The sequence below is a fragment of the Mastigoproctus giganteus genome, chromosome 11 (assembly GCF_048544385.1).
Source record: "Mastigoproctus giganteus isolate SK-2022 chromosome 11, ASM4854438v1, whole genome shotgun sequence".
NCBI lineage: Eukaryota > Metazoa > Arthropoda > Arachnida > Uropygi > Thelyphonidae > Mastigoproctus > Mastigoproctus giganteus.
The window spans coordinates 156,249,264-156,267,210 of record NC_143585.1 but is presented as its reverse complement, the minus strand read 5'-3'; the positions used below and the strand labels follow the sequence as shown (position 1 = coordinate 156,267,210).

The window sequence follows — 17,947 nt, the reverse complement described above, 5'->3', positions numbered from 1 at the left end:
TCAGTTTAATCCTGAGCAAAGACAAAATCAAAAATATTGTTCCATGTGCAACATCTCTAACATATTGATATACATAAGAGATAATCCTGTAATTGGGGGCCTCCATAGACAGGTGGACAGGAACAGCAGTGCGTAGCGCACGCTTTTTGATTAGACCGGGGTTCGAGCCCGTGACCACTAAATACGGAGGATGCAGGAAGGTCAGGGAATGACCACTGCATCTCCTCGGAGCAATATGGCCTTAGTTGCTAATGCTCCTAAAAAAAAAAAAAAAACAAATAACAAAATAACAATAATCCTGTAATTCATTCAGAAAAATACCATTATCCTTTGAAAACGTAACCATAAAATAAAGTATCAGACTCATTAGCATTAGCATTAGTAGAGGCATTTGATGCAAGAAAGCAAGCTTATGCAGCATCAGCCAAAAAACCCCACTTCCACTTCACCCCTCTGTTCGTTCCAAATACCTGTCCAGCTGAGCCTTAAACTTATTTAGGCTATCAACCTCCACCACAAGGGATGGAAGTCTGTTCCACCAACCAACCACCCGCTGGCTAAAGGCAAATTTCCGCACGTCTATCCTACATCTGTCTTTCCTCAATTTGAATTTATGCCCTCTCAGGTGATTTTTCTGAGCTAGAGGAAGAATCCCATCAGCATTGAGCATGCTCAAACCATTCAAGGCTTTATACACCTCTATCAGATCACCTCGCTGCTGCCTAGTCTCCAGACACTGTAATTCGCAAAACCTAAGCCTTTCTTTGTAAGAGCACCCCTTTGTTCCATTCACTAATCTTGTTGCTCTTCTCTGTACTCGTTCCAGCAGCTCTACATCCTTCTTGAAATGAGGCCTCCAGGCCTGTATACAGTACTCTAGGTGTGGCCTGACCATTGCCTTATACAAGGGAATAATCACCTCCTTATCCCTGCCAGAAAAATTCCTATATATCATTGACAATACTCCATGAGCTACTCTTGCAGCCCGTCTGCACTGCTCAGAGAACTTCATATCTGCCTGCGCAACCACCCCCAGGTCCCTTTAATTCTCTACCACTGTCAGTGTAGTACCACAGAGTTGATACGTTGCTCTGGGGGTTGCTGTTTCCCATATGCAGTACTTTACATTTGTCAATGTTAAACTTCATTTGCCACCTCTCAGCCCATCTGCTCAACCTTTCCAGATCCTCTTGCAGCAGCATAGTGTCAGTAGTGTCCTTGACAACCTTGCCAACCTTCGTATCGTCTGCAAACTTGGACATTAAGCTTGATATACCATCATCAATATCATTTATAAATACAGAAAACAATAATGGACTCAACACTGAGCCCTGAGGGACTCCACTTTGAATGCTTCCCATTTTGAATTTGCTGTTGATAACATCATCAGTTGGTCCCACTGTATAGAATTTAAATACTGTCTCAGTCCATCGTAGTCGCCTTTACAGAAGCAATAACCCTTCCCTTTACCCCTAATGGTAGTTACCTCTTTGAGTAAATCCCACTTCAGCACACTGTGATCACTGCCACCTAGTGGTTCGTTTATCTGCAGATTCTTAATGCATGAAGAATCACTGCTGATAATCAAATCAAGAGTATTACTCCCTCTAGTTGCCTCCCGAACATGCTGATGTAGAAAACAATCATCCAATAAATCCACAAAAGCCCTGCTAGTGTGTGAGTAACCAGCCCCCAAATTCCAGTCAATATCTGGGAAATTAAAATCTCCGATTATAAGACTCTCTGATTTACTGGCCCACTCTATTTCCCTGTACAGTTCCTTATTATACTCATCAGAGTCATTAGGCCTATAGCACACTCCTACTCTCAATTTTGATCTCCCAATGCTTATGTCGCACCAAACTGACTCAACACTGCACTGTCCGGCAATGTCAACTGGCTTCACTTCCTTGGTTTTTATGTGTTTCTTAACTAATAGCATAACCCCTCCCCCCTTCCTATCCTGTCTATCCTTTCTGTAGACGTTGTACTCCCCAAATTGCAGTTCTGCATCCCTTATATCTGTGTGACACCACGTCTCTGATATCCCAACAATATCTGCCTTTGATGTTTTGAGCAATATCTCAAATTCATCAAATTTATTTACTAAACTCCTAGTATTGGTGTACACGCAAGTATACCTACACCTGTTTCTATTCTTAGCTACCCTAACACAACCCATGTGTTTACTTGTACTGCAATGGCTCCCAGCAGTCTCTGAAATACCATGCATCTTGTTTTCCAGGCTTCTGCTCATTCTAATAGAAGCAGTGCAAGAATCTCTTTCACCTCTGCCAGTGGCTACTGTCAATCTATTGGTCTTTGTCTCCCCCCCCAAGCTAGCAGTTTTCCGACCTACCTAACACTGCCTCGATAGAATCAGTAAATATTCTTGCACCCTTTCTATTTAAGTGTATCCCATCCCTGTAGAAGCAATCTCTCCTGTTAACAAGTACAGTCCAGGCCGAAAAAAAATTCTACCCCTTGAGCCTTGCACAATCTTTCCTGGGCTGAATTGATCGACAAGGCTCTCATCATATACTCCCTCCTATCGTGTCTGGGCAGAATTGCAGACACTTTCAAATTCAACCCTAATTCTCGGCTTTTGTTCAACAGTGACCTGTACTTGTTAAGTAATTCTGCCGGTCTCCTACTCTTAATATTATTAGTGCCAACGTGTACAACTATATCACCTTTTGTGCCCTTAAAAGATGATATCCGCTCTACAACATCAGCACCTGGCAGCCATACCCTGGTCCTGTTCCACCTATCCTTTTTACATACCATGTTCCCCTTTACCCTGACAATAGAGTCACCAACAACTACTAGTTCCTGTGGGACCAGCGCATTCTGCCTTGGGGTTTGCCACTGTGTTGCGTGATGATCACGAGCAAGCTCTGGCATTGATGTGGGGAGCTGAGAGCTTGATGGGCCCCTCAATTTAGATCCTTCGTGGGCATCCACCCTGTCCTTGAAGCTCTCATATAGGCCCATAACAATGCCGAGTTGTCTCCTGATTTCCGTACGCTCCTTACATCGTGCACACACACACACACACACACACACACACACACACACACACACACACACACACACACACACACACACACACACACACACACACAAAGACATCCCACATGGCAATATCATGTCCCGTACCCAATTGCTCCCTCCATAAACATCAAGCAAGCAGTGCATTTTAAAAGGCTGTGATTAAGACGGCTTCCCAACTCTTCAACGCAGGGCACAAAGAGATCCTATACAGCAGAGTGTGCTGGTCAATAGGAAGTACCTGTTGTCACTGCCCAATTCTCAGGGAAATGGAAAATATGCTTTGTAAAAAGAATTGTTGGAATAGGACAAGGGTATGTCTGCCTGGGGAAAAGCTAATGATGTTGTAGAGCACCTGTCATATTTCAAAGGCACACACAAGGTGATACTGTTGTATCTGGTAATAATGAATAGAATTAAGAGTAGGAGATCTGGGGATTTACTTAACAAGTACAGTCATTGTTGAGAAAAATTGTGAGTTATGGTTAAATTTGAAAGTGTCAGCAATACTCTCCAGACGTGATAGCAGCAAGTACATGATGAGAGTCTTACCAATCATTAGGCCCTAGAGAGACTGTGCAAGGAATCATATGGTAGAATTTTTCTCAGTGTAGTCTCTGTTTATTAACAGGAGAAAGTGATTTTACAGGGATGGGATAAATTTAAAGAGAAGGGGTGCAAGAATATTTGTTGATGCTATCGAGGCAAAATTAGATAAGTCAGTAAACTACTAGCTTGGTGGGATACACAGACTAATAGATTAACTAGAGTCACAGGAAGAACTGTAAGTGATTCTTGCATTTTTGTTATTGAAATGTACAGCAGCCTGAAAATCAAGATGAGAGAGATTACAATGCCTTCTGTTGTTCATCATGAGGGAAGGAAATACATTTCTTGTTTTGGTGTTACTATAAGCAAAAATAATTGCATGTATACTTGCATGTAAACTAATGCTAAAAGCATAGTGAATGAATTTGAAGTACTGGTTAAGTCATCAAATGTGAACATTGTAGGGATATTGGAGACATGGCGTCACTCAGTCATAAGAGATGCAGAATTTGAATGTGGGTGTATAAAAAAACAGAAAAGATATACAGGACAAATTATGCTATCATTTAAAAAGCACATAAAATTTAAGGCAATGCATCGAACTAACATGGGTGGCTAATTCAATGTTCAGTCACTTGAAAAACAAAACTGAGAGGAGGAGGACTGTGCTAAAGGCCTAATGATGTTGATGAGTGTAACGAGTAACTATGCAGATAGACAGACTAGGCCAGCCAGTAAATCAGAATATCTCATAATGGGGGGGAAGTTCAACTTTCGAGATATTCACTGGAATTTGTGGTTGTCACTCATACAGTAATAAAACATTTATGGATTTATTGAATGACTATTTCCTACACCAGCATGTTAGAGAAGCAAACGGGAGAAAGCAATACACCTGATGTGATTAACATCAGCTATTTTTCATGCATTTAGAATTGGTAAAATAATAAGAGGAGTTTACCTCAATATAGTCTGTAGAACACTTCCGTATGATACCCTCCAGAAATTAAAACAGAAAAAACGAAAAAAATCGACAACTTACTGGTACATTACAGTAAAATATAAATAATTAAATAATCAATTTAAAACAATTAAAAATCAAATTAACGCAATTAAAGAATCTAACGAAAATATTCAAAACGATTTTCTTTCCTGAAGCATTTTGAATATTTTCGTTAGATTCTTTTAATTGCGTTAATTTGATTTTTAATTGTTTTAAATTGATTTGAATTGTGTTAAATTGATTATTTAATTATTTATATTTTACTCTAATGTACTGGTAAGTTGTCGATTTTTTTCGTTTTTTCCGTTTTAATTTCTGGAAGGTATCATACGGAAGTGTTCTACGGACTATATTGAGGTAAACTCCTCTTATTATTTTACTAATATTATTATCAACGTAGAACATATTGAGTAGTACAGCTCTGATTCATACTATCTAATTAAGAATTGGTAAAAGAATCAGGTGCTTGTGAATATAACATAGTGATGTGGGATTTTCTTAAAGATGTTTCTACGTTTATTGGTCTCAGACATTTTTTTAAATTCTATGCATGTCGAACCAACTGATGTTACCAACAACAAATTCTAAATGGGAAGCATTCAGGAAAGTTACCATAGAAACTATTAGGCTTTTTATATAAACGAAGAGATACTGTTCTAGGCTTAGGTGTAAACTACTATCAGATTAATTGATCAGATTTGTGGTAGAGAATAAAAATAGATGGGATGTATATAAATCATCAGGTGAAAACAGGGAAGGCTATAATAGATACAAACTAGCCTGCAATAAAGTTACAAAGGAGATTAGACAAACTAAAATAAAGAGTATGTTAGGTTTCTGGACAAGCATGCAAAGAAAAGCAGTAGATACTTTTTTTACTTCTGTAAACATTAGTAGGAAGCAGATGAATCTCACTGATTAACTTTAGCATGAGCATTAGTAGAGGCATTTGATGCAAGAAAGCAAGCTTATGCAGCATCAGCCAAAAAAAAAAAAAATAAAGTAAAATAAATAAATAAAAAATAACCACTTCCACTTCACCCCTCTATTCGTTCGAAATACCTGTCCAGCCGAGCCTTAAACTTATTTAGGCTATCAACTTCCACGACAAGGGATGGAAGTCTGTTCCACCTACCAACCACCCGCTGGCCAAAGGCAAATTTCCACACATCTATCCTACATCTGTCTTTCCTCAATTTGAATTTATGCCCTCTCAGGTGATTATTCTGAGCAAGAGGAAGAATCCATCAGCATTGAGCATGCTCAAACCATTCAAGGCTTTGTACACCTCTATCAGATCACCTCACTGCTGCCTAGTCTCCAGACACTGTAATTCGCAAAACCTAAGCCTTTCTTTGTAAGAGCACCCCTTTGTTCCATTCACTAATCTTGTTGCTCTTCTCTGTACTCGTTCCAGCAGCTCTACATCCTTCTTGAAATGAGGCCTCCAGGCTTGTATACAGTACTCTAGGTGTGGCCTGACCATTGCCTTATACAAGGGAATAATTACCTCCTTATCCCTGCCAGAAAAATTCCTATATATCATTGACAATACACCATGAGCTACTCTTGCAGCCCGTCTGCACTGCTCAGAGAACTTCATATCTGCCTGCACAACCACCCCCAGGTCCCTTTAATTCTCTACCACTGTCAGTGTAGTACCACAGAGTTGATACGTTGCTCTGGGGGTTGCTGTTTCCCATATGCAGTACTTTACATTTGTCAATGTTAAACTTCATTTGCCACCTCTCAGCCCATCTGCTCAACCTTTCCAGATCCTGTTGCAGCAGAATAGTGTCAGTAGTGTCCTTGACAACCCTGCCAACCTTCGTATCGTCTGCAAACTTGGACATTAAGCTTGATATACCATCATCAATATCATTTAAAAATACAGAGAACAATAAAGGACCCAATACTGAACCCTGAGAGACTCCACTAATAACATTAGTCCACGATGAGCAGTGTCCATTGATTACCACTCTCTGTCTTCTCCCCCTCAACCACCCCTTTATCCATAGCAGCAATTTGCCTCCAATGCCACACTGCTCCAATTTGTGCAGCAGTCTTCCATGTGCAACAGTATGAAAAGCCTTTCTAAGATCCAAGTATATAATATCAAAGCTATTCCCTGCATCCAGTTCTTTTGTGACTGCATCATAGTATCCAATCAAATTGGTCAGGCAAGACTTCCCCTTAACAAAACCATGCTGTGTCCGAGCTATAACTGAAGTCTTGTCTAGATGATCCTCAGTGCTTCTTTAACCAGTGCCTCCATTAATTTTCCTGGAACAGAAGTTAAACTCACAGGTCTATAATTACTTGTGTCAGCCTTTGATCCTCCCTTGTGAATTGGGGTGACATTTGCACATCTCCAGTCCATGGGTACCTCCCCTGAGTCCAAGGAAGCTCTCATAATTATGGCTAAGGGTTTGCTTACTTCCTTTGCTGCCTCCTTTAATATAACTGGATAGATCCCATCCGCCCCAGGTGCCTTTCTTGTGTTTATCTTCAACAGTTTCTCCTCCACTTTACTCTCAATTATTACAAGATCACCTAGCTTACTGCCAGAGTTGAATACACCTCTGGCATTCCCCTTGCTGAATAACTCCTCATGTGTGAATGTCGATGCAGAATATTCATTTAGTTTGTTAGCTACCTGAGCAGGGTCATCAACAGTTGACCCATCGATATCAAGTGGACCAATCTGATTCATCCCCTTCCTTCTAGAGTTTACATAAGTAAAGAACTCTTTGCTGTTTTTCTTCGCATCCCTTGCCAAGGATCTCTCGTAATCTGCCTTCGCCTGCCTAACCTCCTTTGTAACTTGGTTACAGATCAACTTGCATCTATCATAGGCTTCTGTGTCACGTGTTAATTTGTATGTATCCCATGCATTTTTCTTCTCTGCAATGCCTCATTAGTTCATCTGACATCCATTTAGGCCTAAACCTTGAACAATATTTCTTAGTTGGTATGTAAAGCCTAGTAGCTTGCAAGATAAGTTCTTTGAATGCTTCCCATTCAATTATTATATAACTTAAATATGAATCATTTAATCATTGATGCACCTGCTCAGGTTGCTGACAAAATGACAAATATTTATATTTGCATATAACAAATGTCATTAAGGATAGGAAATGAGAATTTTAGCTCACTAATGAGGAACTTCTTTTTAGGGATAATGGGTGCCATAAGTGTGTCAAATTCTAACAGGAAACTAAATGATTTTGTGATAACCAAGAAGAAAGTGGAAAAATATTCTGGACTTAAACATGAAAAAGTTCTCCCCCCGGGGGGAATTAATTGAATTAAGGGAGACAGCAAACAGGATAAGCATACTTTCAGCTATAATTATGCAAAGAAAAAATGGACTTCTTTACTTATGTAAATTCTAGAAGGAAGGGGATGAATCAAATTGGTCCACTTGACGTTGGTGCTCGGATAACTGACAAACTTAATGAGTACTTTGCATCTACATTCACACGAGGAATTCTGTAAGTAAGGGGAGGACAGAAGTTTACTCAACTCTAACAGGGAGCTAAATGATTTTGTAATAATGGAGAGGAAAGTGGAAGAGAAATTGTTGAAGTTAAACATAAAAAAGGCACCTGGGGCAGATGGAATCTATCCAGTTATATTCAAGGAGGCAGCAAGGGAAGTAAGCAAACCCTTAGTCATAATTATGACAGCTTCCTTAGATTTAGGGGAGGTCCCCATGTACTGGAGATGTGCAAATGTATCCCAAATTCACAAAGGGGGGGGGGGTTCATAGGATAATGCAAATAATTATAGACCTGTTAGTTTAACTTCTGTTCCAGGGAAAATAATGGAGTCACTGGTTAAAGAAATGATCATCTAGACAAGGCTGCAGTAATAGTTCAGATACAACATGGGTTTGTTAAGGGTAAGTCTTGTCTGACCAATTTGATTGGATACTATGATGTGGTCACAAAGGGTGCCCCCGTAGCCAGGTGGGCAGGAGCAGCAGTGTGTAGAACATGCTTCTTGATTAGACCGGGGTTCGATCCCATGACTACCAAATACAGAGGATGCGGAAAGGTCGGGGAATGACCACCGCATATCCCCGGAGCAATATGGCCTTAGTTGCTAATGCTCCTAAAAACCAAATAACAATAACAATTCATAGTCACGAAGAAACTGGATGCAAAAAATTATTTTGTTATCATATACTTGGATTTCAGGAAAGCTTTTGATACTGTTGCACATGGAAGACTGCTGTAGAAATTGGAGTAGTATGGCATTAAGGGCAAGTAGCTGCAATGGATAAAGGGATGGTTGGGTGGGAGACAGCAGAGAGTGGTAATAAATGGACACTACTCTATGTGAACTAATGTTATTAGTGGAGTCCCCCAGGGTTTGGTGCTGGGCCCATTGTTGTTTTGTGTATTTATTAATGATATCAATGAAGGTATATCAGGCTTAATATCGAACTGAAGTTTAATATTGACAAATGCAAAGTACTACATATGGGTAGCAGTAACCCAAGAAAAATGTACAAACTGTGTGGTACTACACTCAGAGAGAGGTTGGGAATGAAAATGACCTGGGGATAATTGTGCAGTTGGATATGAAGTTCTCTGAACAGTGCAGACAGGCTGCTAGAGCAGGTCATGGAGTTTTGTCAATGATTTATAGGAATTTTGCTAGCAGGGACAAGAAGGTGATTATACCTTTCTATAAAGCTATGGTCAGGCCACACCTTGAGTACCGCGTACAGGTCTGGAATCCTCATTTTAGGAAGGATGTAGAGTTGCTAGAACGAGTACAGAGAAGGACAAGATTGGTGAAAGGAACAAAGAGGTTCTCTTACCAGGAGAGGGTTATATTCTGTAAGTTGCAGCATCTGGAGATTAGGCACCTGCAAGGTATGCTGATTGAGGTGTACAAGGCCTTGAATGGTTTGAGCAGGCTCAATGCTGATGAGATAATTCCACTTGCTCAGATTAAGAACCTGAAGGGGGCATAGATTCAAATCGAGGAAAGACAGTTGTAGAATAGATGTGTGGAAGTTTGCCTTTAGCCAGTAGATAGTTGATCGCTGGAACAGACTTCCATCTATGGTTGTGGAAGTTAATAGCTTAAATAAATTTAAGGCTGAACTAGGCAAACATTTGAAGTGACTGGATGGGTGAAATGGAAAAGGGTTTTTTTTTTCGGCTGATGCTCTATAACAGTGGTTTTCAACCAGGGTGCTGCAACAACAACAACGTAATTTGGATTTAAGTTACTTACACTTAGCCTTTTTTTTAAAATGTATATATTTATTTCATTATAAAAAGGTGTACGGTATCTTTTTACTTTGGTGATGAACTATATATAATTGATGTTTATTTAGTACCTCTATATACAGAATAAAATTATAATATATATATAATTTGTATTATGAATTGCAATTTTGTTTATAGTTATATTATTGTAATAACTGTCATAAATATATTTTTTAAATATTATATATATATATATATATATATACACAGAGAGAGAGAGAATCAGATCTAACAGGCAGAAAATTGAGTAGAGGTGCCACAAAAGGAAATAAATTAAAAGGTTGAAAACCACTGCTCTATAAGCTTGCTTTCTTGCATCAACTAATGCTAATTATGGGAACATTCTTGGATTCACAGGAAATTTTTATGGGCTATAGCATTAATTGTAGTCCATAGAGACAGGAAGTCTCTTTGGACTGTGGGATGTACTAATGTATCGCCAATTTAAAGGATTGAAGGATCACCTGAAAAATATCCATTATTTTCTTAGGAATAGAAGCCAGCTTGACTTTGTTCCTAATTAAATAGTGGAGTCACTGGATTTAAAGTAGTAATGCAAGGACCATTTTAACAAGAAAGCAATCACAGCATGGATTTGTTAAGGGTTGACTTTTCTAATTGGATATGTTGACACAGTCACATTAGCAGTGACAGATGATGCAAGTAAACAAGCTTATATAGCATCAGCCAAAAAACGAAAAGACACCTCCCATTTTGCTTATTCATTTCCTCCAATAGTTTGTCTAGATCTTCCTTAAATTTATTTAAGCTATCAACTTCCAGAACAACACATACAAAAGAACTGGATGCCAAAAATAATTTCGACATGATATATATAAAATTTCAAAAAACTTTAGAACCATTACACATAAAAGTCTGCTGTACAAATTAAATCATTATGGGATTAGGGGAAAATTACTGTTATAATAAAAGAATGTTAGAGTGGTAGAAGACAAAGAGTGGTTATCAATGGACACTGCTCCTATCCGACTACCCTTAATCCTGGACATGCCCTCAGTTACTTTTAACCCCAGGAGCTCACATCAGGTGAGTGTGGGCTTGGCACAGCCAGGGTTCTGAGCTGGATATAATCGTTCTTCTCTTTCTTGGTGATTCCCCTCTACTTCTGACTCTTGCTCTCTCTTTCTCAGGGTAATTCATAATTTTTTTTTTTTTTTTTTTTTATTTGCTGGTGCAGCATAAGCCTCTGGCTTCCTTGCACCATATGGCTAATAATAACAAAATAATAATATTAGTGGAGGATTCAGGTTTCAGTGCTGGGCCCATTGTTTATTTCTATATTTAATATTTATATTGATGGCATACCAATATAAATTAATAGCATGACTTAATGTATAAGTTTGCAGATGATACAAAGATTTCCACAGTGGATAATGACAGTAATCATAATATGCCACTGCAACAAGATCTAGAAAAGCTATTCAGATGTGGCAATTAAAATTTAAGATCAATAAGTGTTAGGCTTGAGAGTAGCAGTAATCCCAGTATAACTTCGCAAGGAGCAGCAGCGCGGAGCACATGCTTTTTGATTAGACCGGGGTTCAAGTCCGTCACCACCAAATACGGAGGATGCGGAAAGGTCAGGGAATGACCACCATATATCCCCCAGAGCAATATGGCCTTAGTTGCTAATGCTCCTAAACACCAAATAACAACCACAATAACTTAGAAATTGTGTGGTACTACACTGAGAGTAGTGGAGAATGAAAAAAAACCAGGGGTATAATTGTGCACTCAGACATGAAATTTTTTGTGCGGTATAGATGGGCTGCACGGACATCTCATGGAAATTTTTTCAATGATATACAGGCATACCTCTCTGATACGGCGGATTAGGTTCCAGATCACGAATGCAAAGCGAATCGCAGCTTTTTTTCACTTACCAGTGCATATAAAAGCCTAAAAACAGATTTACACTATCATTTATTAAGTGTGCAATAGCACTAGCCATAAAAAAACGACTCTCCACTAGCAAAGAGAATCTTATTCTCTTTGCTGGTGGAGAGTCTTGCCTTGATATTGATGGCTGTTGAAGGCTGCTGAATGGTAGGACTACTCACTGTTGAAGGTTGGGGTAGCTGTGGAACTTTCTTAAAATAAGACAACAAATAAGTTTGCCTCATTGACTGATGCTTCCTTTCATGAAGGATTTCTCTGTAGAATGCTATACTGTTTGAAAATATTTTATCTCTGTAGAATATCTTTCAAAATTGGCATCACTGCTGTATGAAGTAAGCCATCATAGTATTCTAAATCCTTCGTTGTCATTTCAGCAATGCTCACTGGATCTTCATCAGGAGCAGATTCCATCTCAAGAAGTAACCTTCTTTGCTCATGTACTAAAAGCAAGTTCTCATCCATTAAAGGCTGATCATGAGATGCCAGCAATTCAACCACATCTTCAGGCTCCACTTCCAGTTCTCTTGCTATTTCCACCACATTTGCAGTCACTTCCTCTACTGAAGTCTTGAACCTTTCAAAGTCATCCATGTTGGTGGAAATCATCTTCTTCCAAACTCCTTTTAATGTTGATATTTTGACCTCTTCCCATGAATCACAAATGTTCTTAAAGGCATCTAGAATGGTAAATCCTTTCCAGAGAAGGCTTTCAATTTATTTTGCCTAGGCCCATCAGAGGTATCACTATCTGAGGCAGCTATAGCCTTAACAAATGTCCGTCTTAAATGATAGGACATGAAAGCAGCAATTACTCCATGATCCATGGGTTGCAGTATATATGTTGTGTTCGCATGCAGGAAAACAACATTAATCTCCAAGTACATCTCCTTCAGAGTTCTTGGGTGACCAGGTGTATTGTTACTAATCGGTAATATCTTGAAAGGAATTTTTTTTACTAAGCAGTAGGCCTCGACAGATCCGCTGCCATCCAGGTTTTTTTATTCGATTTATAATACACAGGCAGGCTAGCTTTAGCATAAGTCTTTGAGAATGGTAGATGAGCATTGGCTTCAACTTACAGTCACTAGCTGCATTAACCCCTAAAAAGAGAGTTAGCCTATCCTTTTCAGCTTTGAAGCCAAGCATTGACTTCTCTTCCCTAGCTATGAAAGTGCTAGATGGCATCTTCTTCCAATATAGGGCCTTGAAATCGGCATTGAAAATCTGCTGCTTAGCCGATTCCTTCAATTACCTTAGCTAACTCATCTGGATAGCTTTATGCAGCTTCTACATCAGCACTAGCTGCTTCACCTTGCACTTTTATGTTGTGGAGATGGCTTCTTTCCTTAAACCCCATGAGCCAACCTCTGCTAGCTTCAGACCTCTCTTCTGCAGCTGCCTCACCTCTCTCAGCCTTCATAGAATTGAAGAGAATTAGGGTCTTGCTCTGGATTAGGACTTGGCTTAAAGGAATATCATGACTGGCTTGGTCTTCTATCCAGACCATTGAAACTTTATCCATATCGGCAATAAAGCTGTCTCGCTTTCTTATCACTTTCGTGTTCACTGGAGTAGCACTTTTAATTTTTTTAAAGAATTTCTCCCTAGTTCACTACTGTGCTAACTATTTGGTGCACCAAACTAGCTTACAGCCTGTCTTGGTGTTCAATGTACCTTTTTCACTAAGCTTAATCATTTCTAGCTTTTGATTTCAAGTAAGAGGCTTGCAACTCTTCTTTTCGCTAGCACTACACTTAGGGGCCATTGTACTGTGATTAATAATCACAATAACAGAAGTAAAAAGTTTGAAAAATTTTGAAAATTGCCAGAATATGACACTGAGACATGAAGTGTGCAAACGCTCTAAACGAACTGAGCGTGGGTAACAAAATGGTGCTGGTCGACTCACTCGATTCAACTCTGAGTCAGCTAGTGTGCACTCACTGCCGAAAATCCCCTTAAGACAAAAATAATAAACATGAATATAATTGAAAAGCGCTGTATTAGCAAAGTGCTCTAAAGCAAGGGACTTGCTTTAGAGCACTTTGCAGAGCACCTATACAGGAACTTTGTCAGCATAGTTAAGGAATGGTTAGGTCACATTATGAATACTGTATACAAGTCTGGAAGCCTCATTTTAGGAATGACATGTATCTGTTAGAATGGGTAGAGAGAAGAGCAACAAAATAGGTGAAGGGAGCAAAAGTGTGCTCCTACCAGGAAAGCCTTCAATTTTGCAAATTGCTATCTGAAACTAGGCACCTTTGAGGAGATGTGATTGAGGTGTTTAAGGCTCTGAGTGGATTGAGTATACTCAGTGCTGATGGAGTCCTTTCTCTTGCTCACACTAAACACATGATGGGGCATGCTTTCAAATTGAGGAAGGAAGTTTGCATGCTAGTTGTGCAAAAATTTGCCTTCAGCCAGTTCCAACAATCAGCTACTTGCTGAAGGCAAGTAGATACAGTTTGTTCCAACAGGGGTTGTGCTTTTTTTTTTTTTTTTTTTTTTGTCCATGCTGTTATAAGCGTGCTTTCTTGCATCATTTGCCACTTAAATTTCTGTTTATACTCCGTCATGACAACCAAGTCAGTAGAGTTTACAATAAATTGTAAATACAAATATTTATCGTATTTAGTAGTCACAGGCTTGAACCATGGTCCACTCAAGGAACGCATGCTATGTACTCTCGCTCCTGACCACTGGGCTTATATGTTACTAATACTAAAATTGGAAGCCTGCAAAATATTTTAAATCAGTAGTTAACAGGTATGGAAGATAGTGATGAGGCTATTAACTAGCTCTTAAACAGATTATCCTTGCTTGTATAGCAGTTCATCTTTAAGAACTACAAATCTTAACTTCAACAGAGTATTACTTTTAAATTTTGCCTTGTGTGGTATCAGTTGTGTTTGTTGTTAATTTATTTATTGCTAATTTGTGTTAATAAGAGAATTCAAGTAAAATGGTTGAGAGAGCAGGATTAAGTATAGTAACACTCTGTCTGGGTCACTCTCCTGGGAGGGGGGTCATTAAAGTGACCAGACCAGACCAGACTAGACTTGATCGTGTTCTCTCGACCATGCTACTTGAATTCTCTTTGTAATGTAAAATAACAGCAAAATTGTGGTGAAATCAACAGTAATTATTTTCCTTTAGATATTCAGAATCATCATTTTCTTTTCAGAGACCATCTGGAAAAATTACTAGAATATTGTAGTATAGGTATAAAAGAAGGTGCCACTTTAATTTATGGAGGAAAGAGAATAAATAAAGCAGGTAGGTTTACAAGGATGCATGATTTCTCTATGATAGTTTATATGGCTCAAATAGCTTTGTATTTTTACTGGGGCTCGGAAATTCTCTAACATGATTGAGAGAAAGGGCTGCACTTTTCAGATGAAATTATGGGTTTTTTTTTAACCTATAAAAATTCCTTTTCATCCTGTGTCATTTCATTTTAACTTTTGCCTTTTAATTTTAACTTCTCCATACTATTCTGATTGACAGGTAAGGTTCACGTATAAATAAGTCTTTGCCTCTTTTTTTTTTTTTGTCCTTCACAAATTCAGAGACTAAGAAAACAATTTGCACTGTCATAATACCTAAAATCAATTAATACAAAGTTGGAACTAGATTTTTATTATTAATGTGTTAGATTATTGTTATATTTAATTTGCTTAAGTAATATTTTAAGAAGTTAATTAAAACTTTTAGTTGATTAACTGTTAAAACAAGCTGTTATAATGGGTGTTAGTATAAGGGATGCTTACGTGTATTTGTATTTATGACAGTTAATACATTGATTTTGTTTATTGAAAATTTTTTGTTTAAGTTTTTACAATTCATAATGGCTTTGCAGTAGATTTCCTTGTTTGTCATCTGTGGTGATGTAGGGAAGAAGGGTTTGTAAAGTTCAGAGGTTTAGTTTCCTGTGCAGCTTGAAGAACTATTAAATGTTTCTTAATCAAAGCTGTGGTCTATTGGTTTCAAGTGAAGGAGGTTCCCCTCCCCCCCCTCCTGAAAAGTTTTCCTCCCTCATATTTGTGTAATATTAGATATATGTATTTACATATTAATATGCACAATGATGCAAGAAAGCAAGCCTTTATTGTATCAGATGGAGGTGGGGGGAGATTTTTTAGCTACTTCATTTGCCTGAATTAAAATTTCCTACCTCTACACTGATAAGTGGAAATTTATTCCAACAACAATCATTTACTTTCTGGCTGAAGACATTTCCACTCTTCTGTTCTGCAACCATCCTTATTCAATTTAAATTTATTTCCCCTGTGTGTTACCTAAGTAACAATATATACACTGTGCTGCCACTTTATTAGGTACACTCCTGCTGTGCACACAAATGGTTTGTCTCACAATGTTGCAAGTCACATGACCACAGTTGTGGATATAAATGCAGCAGAACAATCTTTCTAGTATCAGTTAAGCGTATAAACCGTAGCAAGAATGGGGAAAAGGAGTGAGATAACGGACTTCGAACAAGGCATGGTAGTAAGTGCAAGATGTGCTGGACAAAGCATCTCTGAAATGGCAGTTCTCCTGAACTTTTCACGCACCACAGTTTCAAGGGTGTATTGAGAATGGTGCAACGAACAGAAAACATCCTCTCAGTGGCACTCCTGTGGAAGAAAATCGCTTGTTGGTCAGAGGAGGAGGATGGCTAGAATTGTGCAAGCAAACAGACAGGCCACAATGTCGCACATCATATCAGAATACAACCATGGTGCACAGAACAAAATATCGCAATGGACCACTAGTCACAATTTGTCACGAATGGGCTACAACAGCTGACGGCTACATCGCGTACCTTTGTTATCAATGAAGAACAAGAGAGCATGCCTCCTGTGGGCACAGAAACATCAGCACTGGATTATCGAGGATTGGAAAACAGTTGCTTGGTCTGACAAGTCGAAGTTCCTGGTGCAACATGTCTATGAAAGGCTCAGAATATGGCGAAAACAACATGAATTCATGTTGTTTGGGATGAGCTGGAAAGGGCTGTTCACTGCAGGCCTACACCTCCGTCAAATCTCAAGAACCATCATGTCTGACAGCTACTGTACAAGGTGGTGGGGGCAGTGTTATGGTGTGGGGAATGTTTTCTTGGCACACGTTGGGTCCATTGATACCCATAGATTCATGTTTGAATGCCACATTGTACCTAAACACTGTTGCTGACCAAGTGCATCCATTCATGTTGACAGTTTATCCTCAGTCAGATGGTTACTTCCAGCTGGATAATGTGCCGGTGCACAAAGCCTGAATCATTATGGAACAGTTCCAGAAAAAATGACAATGACTTTTCTTTGCTGCCCACTCAGACTTCAGATCTCAATCCGATTGAACATCTTTAGGATGAGGTGGAAAGGGCTGTTCGCTGCAGGCCTACACCTCCGTCGAATTTCAAGGAACTGCGTGACACACAGATATTCCTGCACAATTTTCAGCATCTTGTTCAATTCATGCCTAGATGAATTCAGGCTGTTTTGAAGGCTAAAGGAGGCTCAACATGCTACTAGATAGATGTACCTAATAAAGTGGCAACACAGTGTAGTGGTCATCAGTATTTAATTTTCTTAGTCTGTTTAAAAGACTTATATTACATTAAGTCTTCATGCATATTCCTAGTTTACAAATGCACATTTGTAAACTAGGAATATGCATGAACACATTTGTAAACTAGGAATATGATGAACACATTTGTAAACTTGAATTCTGTAAATGTTATTTACAGAATTCAAGTCTTTCTTGGTAACAATTCTCTATATCTTACTAAAATAAGGTGTGTCCAAACCAGTATGAAGTTTGAGATATGGCCAAGCCATTGGTTTATATACTAATATAGCACTGCATTAGTAATATCATCCTTGCCGTAATGTGCACTGTCTGCAACCACGTCCCTAAATAAGGATAGGGCCTCAGTAGGCATAAAATTAACTTCTTCTCTGACCCATTTTTCATTCCACATGAAGAATGGGCCAGAGATATAACTAACAGAGTTTCAACAGGGTGATGATCATTCAGACCAGAGTACTTGAAGGCCACCTTTGGTAATGGTCACCTTTCTCCAATGTTTCTGATACTTGTAACAAGAGTGGACTAATTATTAATCACC

At 38.8% G+C, this 17,947-nt stretch overlaps 1 protein-coding gene across 3 annotated transcripts in view; it reads left to right on the top strand.

The window, feature by feature from the left end:
* LOC150078525 (mitochondrial 10-formyltetrahydrofolate dehydrogenase) overlaps positions 1-17,947 on the top strand; it is a 910,691-nt gene that overhangs the window by 780,176 nt on the left and 112,568 nt on the right. For all 3 annotated transcript variants that reach the window (XM_090385282.1, XM_090385283.1, XM_090385284.1), the window contains one exon: positions 14,999-15,090. In XM_090385282.1, coding sequence (XP_090241408.1) covers positions 14,999-15,090 — 92 coding nt within the window. The remainder of the gene's footprint in view (positions 1-14,998; positions 15,091-17,947) is intronic.